The sequence below is a fragment of the Arachis hypogaea genome, unplaced genomic scaffold (genome assembly GCF_003086295.3).
Source record: "Arachis hypogaea cultivar Tifrunner unplaced genomic scaffold, arahy.Tifrunner.gnm2.J5K5 arahy.Tifrunner.gnm2.scaffold_44, whole genome shotgun sequence".
Taxonomy (NCBI): Eukaryota; Viridiplantae; Streptophyta; class Magnoliopsida; order Fabales; family Fabaceae; genus Arachis; species Arachis hypogaea.
The window spans coordinates 83,048-90,817 of NW_027255476.1; the positions used below are offsets into that span (position 1 = coordinate 83,048).

Genomic DNA, 7,770 nt, shown 5'->3' on the forward strand with positions numbered 1-7,770 from the left:
ATCGAGGAATGAGAACTGACATTTCTTTTTCTTTGTGAAGACAACATAAAAGGTATTGGATTTAGCGCGGTCAAGTACTGACCAAGATTCCATCAAATAATAAAGCTAGAACTTTGGCTTCAATGGAAAAATTCAAATTGCTAAAAGATAAAATTTAACCTCCTACTGTATGTACTATTACAGTGAGGTAAAATCTATAATAAGCTCGAAAGGAAACTGAGTTTCAGCATAAAGGAATGAAGAAATTTTCCATATAAAAGCATTAGCACATGATATAGTTATATCCACACACAAAAAATAGTTAAACGAAAAAAAAAAGGGGAGAGAAAATGAAAAGCCTAAAAGGCAGGAACATGGGCAGCAAGCAATATATAATAATCGGAGTACTGCTGTCTACCGTGACTGTGAGTCTATAATAAATTAATAATTATAATTAATAACGAAAAAGAGAGCTTCTATTCCGACAGCATCATATCATGTAATATTATATAATCTCATAACAGAGATTCACTATTTGCCAGCATGATATCAAGGCATGCGCTCTCATGTGTATGGAAGCCTTTTCTTCCCATCCCCATTATTATATGAAATCATTATTATTAGATTTTATATAATTTCCCAAAAGTGGGTGCAAAGATTCTCTGGAGCCCCATGGCTCTTACATCCACTTTTGACTTTGTACAAGTTGGCATTTTCTTCTAATTACACCTACACATTTTTTTATGAGTGAATGAATGGAAGCATCCTAATCTTATCGGTCAAATTCATTTTTCATTTTTTGCCTAACAACCAGACCATTCCAGCTACGAAATCAGTGCTTGACCAATTGAAGGGGAAAAACAATGTCAAGTTAGAGAAAATGTTTTGTTGGTTTAACTTTGCCATCACATAAAGGATCATGTGGGAGCCCGCTAGTTCAAGTGTTGAAGTTGAACTCAATTAATGCACCTCCTAGATTATGTATATCAAAAATTTCAAGTGCCTCAACCCCACAAAATGTAGTAAAATGATAGTAATTATGTAACTGAAGAAAAACTAAAACTCCATTATTAATTGACAGAGTTAGATCCATCATGTAGCATTTCAAATTCACAATAATGTTAAATGGATTTTCCAAATGAGTGAATCAATTATCTAGTATGCTTGCTAGTTGCTTGCTACCATTACATGATGTTAGTGTCCCAATTCTACCTTCTTTCATACGCCTCATAAGAAAAGCATGACAATATCATCATTCCCCCAAGTTTAGGGAAAAGCTTTCGGTACAACGAATGAGACACCAATAAGCAGACAAACTAAAATATGAAATATGAGTAATTGAGCAACAATTTCCAAAGAGTTTTTTCATCATCAAATGGGGCCCAAAATGGAACCCGGTGAAAAGGAATCCGGCATCCTAGTTGTAGCATACAGAGAAGAGAAATCTTGAAACAGACTAGAAGAAAGAAAACCCCAACAAGAACAAGAAATTGTAAATCAAAAGATAACATTTTTTTTCTTTTCCAACTATTAATTTCTCTCAATAAATAAAACCGGATTCTTCGTCGCCGGATAACCCGCCATCCATGCTCATCATTGTAATGAAGAATGCAAGTTAAACTCATGGGATTCATACCAACTCCTCTTGTTCTTCGGAGGGGCACCTTATCAGCTCCAGTATGCTAACAACCTCTCCCATATCAGGCCTATTGGATGGCACTTGTGAGGTACATATTAAGCCTAACTTCATCACCGGAATCGCTTCCTCTGCTGGGAACTTCCCTTGTAGCCTTTCATCAATGCATTCCTCCACCCTGCCTTCTTCCAATGTGCCTCTCACCATGTCACAGAGTACCACCACATCATCCTCCATGTATTCAACGGGCCTCTTCCCTGTAACAACCTCCAAGACCAAGACTCCAAACCCGTAAATATCACATTTTTCGGTAATTTTCACCGTCTTGCAGGCAAACTCGGGTGCCATGTAGCCAAGGGCGCTTTGAATTTTGCTACTCAGAACATACCTGTCAAGCATTGGTAGCAGCCTTGCTAGACCAAAATCCCCTACTTTTGGTTCGCCATAGCTGTCAAGAAGGACATTGGTAGACTTAATGTTATAGTGAATAATGTTTGAGTTGTGCAAGTGAGCTAAGGCCTTTGCTGTCCCAAGAATCACATTGAACCTCTCATTCCATGAGAGGAAGTTTCCACCCGATCCTTCATGGAGATGCTTGTAGAGACTGCCACCTGAGACATACTCAGATATAAGGAGCTGCAGTGATGGAGTCCAATAATAACCTTCTAATTCCACTAGATTTTGGTGTCTGACTTTTCCTAATTTCTTCACTTCTCTTTCAAAATCTTCATGGGACTTGACAAGGCTGGATACAGTGAGTTTCTTTATGGCGACCGATCGTCCATCTTTAAGAACTGTCTGGTATACAGCTCCAAACCCTCCACGTCCAAGCTCACAATCCTTATTAAGCAAGGCATGTGCTCCAGAGCTGAAATCAGGCTCGCCTGAAAACATGACAAGTTTGCCAGAGTTGGCATCTGTAGTTGGGGAATGGCTGAATTCATCCCCAGCAGAAAATGTGAGGGTGGCTGGAGATCGAGACTCGGTGGCCCGAACACGGAGATTCAGAACAGTGATGCCAATCACACCAACTATAATGACAGCAGCTGCACCAATGGCAATGAGTGCAGAAATGCTGAGAATGATTCTCTTGTGTCCCATAGTTGGTGGTAGTGTACCCGAGCCAGAGTCAGTGGAAGTGTTGGGATTTAGAACAATAGGCTTGGGCATGACAGCAGGGCATGATCTGTTCACAGCAGAGCCACAAAGGGATGGATTCCCGGAAACAGAGTAAGGCGAAATGGTGTTGAAGAAACCACCTGCTGGCAGTTCTCCTTGTAGATTGTTGTGAGATAAATTGAAGGAAACTAGATTGGGAAGGTTGGCCAATTGCTTAGGAAGGGTTCCAGTAAGGTTGTTAAATGAGAAGTCAACAGTTTGTAGGTTGGTTAATTTTGCGACTGCTGCAGGTATCAAACCACTCAGTCTGTTCTGCGCCAGGATCCTACACAATGAGCCAAAAATAAAGGGAAGGAATAAAAAAGAAGGCAAAATTGAGGATTAGAGCCAAAAACAGAAAAAGAATGTAGGATCTTACTGGATGATTTTTTTTTTTACAAATATTAATCAGGAAAATATAGGCATAATGGTCAGGCAATCATATGGCAAAAACGACAAAGTTGCATATCAGATTCAATCAAATAGACATATTTTGAAGCAAATCCATATAACGAAAGAACCTAAACAAAATCAACTAAATGGGCCAACCAAAACTACCAACTGGAAATATACGAAACGAAGACTTCATTTGCTACAATGAAACATGTATTAAGGGTAAAGGAAAGAGAGCTTACAAAGTTGATAAAGAAGAGCAGTTCTCAATGGAAGTTGGTATTTTCCCAACTAAAAAATTATTTTCCAATCTCAGCTCCTTCAAGGACATGGCTCCAGCTATTTCCCAAGGTATGCTTCCATTTAGATGATTCTCACTTAGGTCAAGACTAGACAACATTTTCAATTCACCAATTGCAGCAGGTATAGGACCTCTAAGGGAGTTTTGTGATAAATTCAGAAACTGCAAGCTGCTTAAATCTCCAATAGCAGATGGAATCTCACCAGAAAATGTGTTATCAGAAAAATCCAAAACTTTAAGACTTTGAACTGCAACTTCAGCCAAGGAAAACAAAGAAGTTTTCAAGCCACCTCGCGCCTTGTTTTCAGATACCAGAACATTCTCCAAATCTGACTTGAAGATCCAAGATGGAAGAGCACCAGACATCGAATTATGGCTAACATCCAAGGCCAATAGGCTAGTGCAATTTGCCATAGACTCAGGCAGGTTATTAGTGAAACTGTTACCAGACAAATTCAACATCTTCAATAACTGAAGAGTTCCAACAGAATTCGGCACCTGACCAGAAAACCTATTCCGCGAGACGTCTAATGTCTCAAGGCCTATCATCTCTCCAATCCACTCAGGAACCTCTCCTGAGAGAGCATTCCCACGCAAACCAAGGTAACTACACAATTTTAGATTCTTCAAATCCCCCGGCAGGGTACCGGAAAGCGAATTCTCACCAAAATCAACAGATCTCAAGAGCAAGCAGCTTCCAAAACCTTCCGGAATCTTTCCTGAAATCTGATTGTTTGCTAGGCTTATGCTCCTCAAATTCTTCAAAGCATCAACCCCTTTTGGAATCTCACCCTCCAACAAGTTCCCAGACAAATCAAGAGACCTGAGACCACTCAAACTCCAAACCCCAGCAGGAACAGAACCTGAAAACTGGTTAGAAGACATATCAATGGAAGCAACAGCAGAACAAGAGCCCAAACTAGAAGGAACCTTCCCAGAGAACCTGTTCCTGGCCAAGGAAACAGCCCTTAGGGACCCACATTGTCGGAAAAAATCATCAGGAACTTCTCCTGAGAGATTGTTATCACTCAAATCAATGACTCTAAGATTTTCAATGTGAGCAATGTTGGCGCTTATTCCACCAGTGAGGTTGTTCTTGGCGAGTGAAAGCTTCCTTAAGAACTGCAACCTCAACAAACCTCGACCAATCTTCCCAGAAAGAGAGAAGCCATCAAGGTTGAGCTCAATGACCCTGTTGGATCTAGGATTGCACCTCACACCAACCCAACCACCACCACACGCGTTATCATCGTCTTCGTTCCAAGATGAAAGCTTTCCCTTGGGATCTTGTATGTCAGCTTTGAACACAATCAATCCCAAAACGTCGTCGTTCAGAGACGGACTCACGGCGGCCACCGACACCGCCAGCAAAAAACCCGAGAAGAAGAAGCGGAGAAGCACCCTCATGTTTGAAACTGCTCGCATTTTCAGACACTAAAGACCCATGTGAAAACAAAGCTGGAAAAAAGAAATGAAGAGATTCAAAGTTCGCGAATTTGGAAAATGAAAACAGAACTCGACTTCAGAGTAAGCTCATTCCGAAAATGGGTTAAGAGAAAGAAAAAAAAATTGTTTCTTTTTATATAGATATACAACGGCTAGATTTGAAAACCAGCAGAATGAGTCAAAGAATACAGTGTGGAAGAAGACGAAACAGCGGCATTAGCAGAAAGGAAGAAGAAACGTACACAGTAACAGAGACACCAAAAGTAGCCACAAAGTTCAAGAGCTTAAACAAAGTGAAGTGTACTCAAACCCTAGAAAACCACTCTCTGCTAACAAGGCAAGGATCTGGAGGCTAAATAGGAAGTTCAAAAGCGAACCGAAGCCGAAAAAAGGTTGAAGAAGATCACCGACGAGAGCTTGTAGTAGAAGACTCGATCCAGAAATGGTTTTAGGAGAATGTGGAACGCGTAAGCTTTGATTTCTTCGCCGAAAATAGTATCCGAATGGTGCTTACCGAAAAATAGAGAAAATGGATCGGCGAAATTGCCGGTGCGAGTTGCCGGAAGTTTATCGCCGGAAGAGAATCGGAAGCATGTCTGTTTCTCACTTTTTCTCTCTTGCTTGCTTTCACTTTCTTCTCTCTGTTTTAAGAGGTCACAAAAAGAAAGTGAGGGAAATAATATTCAGTTTTTATCAACGGAAAAATGGTCCCATTGGTAGATGAAGAAAATTAATTAGAATATGCCACGTGGCAAGCACATGCTCATTGTGGGCCCTACGTGTCAGACACGTCCTCAGACTTCAGTTATGCTTTTGACGTGGATGGCTTACCTGGCATCCTCCATTCCCAAATTGCCCCTCGTTCAGAAAATAGTCAGAAAACAATGAACAATGAAGACGTATGATTACTAATCAAGCCGTGTATTAAAATTTAAAACGGGGTTAAGTAAAGTTAACTAATGATTTCAACAGAGAAATCGGAAACCCTTTGGTGAAGAACGGAGATATTTCTTTGTTTTTTCCCTTTACCGTTTCACAATAATTTAACTTTCTAGTGTAAAACCTGCATTATGTGTAGATCAAATATTAATTCATTGTAAAAATTTATTGATATTTTTGTATTATTATTAACAGTTATTATTTTTAATTTTAAAAAATTCTTTATATATAGAAATTTATTATAGAGTGTATAAGATTATTCTGTCATTTATTTTTTAGTTGAATAATTTAGTTATTTTTTTAGTCTATAATAACGAATTTTACTTAAATATAAAAGCTATTATATTTGTATATTTAAATAAATATTGTTACATATTATAAATGTTATACAACTTCAAAAAATTAAAATTTTAATAAAAATAACTTATATTATAATCACACAAACAACAAATACTAATTAAATAACTTTTTGTTATATTATTAGACTCTTCGTATATGACTTGCACACTACCTGTGAGTTATGTATTTAATCTACTTTATATACTTATTTATAATTTGTTTACAAAAGAATTAATATATATTTTTTAAAAGAATAATTTACTTAGTATACAGAAAGATTAAATAATTAATCTCTTTTGTTATATTAAAATTTAATTTAGTTAAAAAATTAATATAGTTAATATTTTTTAATATTTTAGTTTACATTAATTTATATATTTTAATAATTTCTTTAAATGATAACTTTTAGAATACGTTTTAACTATTCAAAAACAAAAAAATTCAATTATATATGAAATCAAATATCATTTTTCTATTCTATAAGAATTACAATTAATAACAAAAAAAACACTAATTATAAGAAAAATATTGAATTGGTAAAAAACAAAGAATTTTGATATGGTCCTATCTTTATATGTCTCTGTCCATTTGATCAAATTCACAAACAAAAAATTATATATTCAAATTACATAAGAGACTAATCATATATTCAAATTTAAAGTTTTTGTAACAAAAAAAAATCAAATTAGTTATTCTAGATTTATCTAAAAAAAATATTGGCTACCAATTGGTATAATGCGTGATTATAATCGTGTGTTTTTATTACGATATTTAAGAGTAGCAGTAATCGCTCTCTATAATTTGTAGCCAATAACAAGAAGACAAAAAAAAAACAAAAAAAAATAGAAAGGGTAACTAGAAATATGATGGAAAATTTGTGAAGAAGATAAAAAAGAAATGAGTTTTGGGCGGTTATAAATCTCAAATTTTATTTTCTTCCTCACAAATCATCTCCACTATCTATCTAGTCACTCCCTCTATTTTCATATTTTCTGCTATTTTTTTATTTTCTCATTACTGCCTACAAATTGTGAAGAGGATTCCTACTAACTTTTAATATCATAGTAAAATATATAACTACATCATAATTACACATTACACCAAATATCATTTAATATTTAAAAAAAGTAACCGTCATTCTATGTATCATTTTATTGATTTATTCTAATGATTTATATTCTTATAATTATTATATAAAAAATCATCAAAACATATTCACAGCACACCTAAATTTTTATAGTTCAAAATACAATATCAAAGCAAATTGAAAAAATAAAATGTCAAATTTATTGGCTGCATGGCTTTTCTTTAGGCTATCAATCTATATGTATCAATCATTTTTCAAGTGGTTTTCAAGTAAAATACTATTTGTGAATCATTTTCATTGGTCCAATTAAAAATACGTTTGAAAAATTTAAAATATCTACTCTAATAAAGTATAATTTATGAGCAAGACTAATAACAAATAATTAAAAAAGTTAGATAAAATATTAAATTGGTCTCTTATATTTAGACATAATTCTGTTTTGATTTTTAAGGTTTAAAATATCATTATTCAAATTCAAAAAAATTTCATTTA

At 35.5% G+C, this 7,770-nt stretch overlaps 1 protein-coding gene across 2 annotated transcripts; it reads right to left on the reverse strand.

Moving 5' to 3' along the window:
• Positions 1 to 1,317: 1,317 nt before the first annotated feature.
• On the reverse strand, positions 1,318 to 5,608 carry LOC114927122 (probable LRR receptor-like serine/threonine-protein kinase IRK). Of its 2 annotated transcripts, XM_029296815.2 has the most exons (3): positions 5,156 to 5,608; positions 3,409 to 4,925; positions 1,318 to 3,059 (listed from the first exon to the last, which is right to left on the reverse strand). In XM_029296815.2, the coding sequence occupies exons 2-3, from the start codon at positions 4,890 to 4,892 to the stop codon at positions 1,610 to 1,612; spliced, it is 2,934 nt and encodes a 977-aa protein (XP_029152648.1). In that variant the 5' UTR covers positions 4,893 to 4,925; positions 5,156 to 5,608; the 3' UTR covers positions 1,318 to 1,609. The 2 variants fall into 2 exon arrangements, with proteins under 2 accessions (XP_029152648.1, XP_029152649.1); XM_029296816.2 differs by having other exon boundaries at positions 3,409 to 5,606.
• Between the last annotated feature and the right edge of the window lie 2,162 nt (positions 5,609 to 7,770).

What these genes read in the sequence shown, in the direction of transcription:
- LOC114927122 (XM_029296815.2), bottom strand. Translation starts at nt 4,892, where the DNA reads ATGCGAGCAGTTTCAAACATGAGGGTGCTTCTCCGCTTCTTCTTCTCG. An exon ending in TGCTCTTCTTTATCAACTTT is followed by an intron (nt 3,060 to 3,408) that starts GTAAGCTCTCTT and finishes CTCATTGTGTAG; the next exon opens with GATCCTGGCGCAGAACAGAC.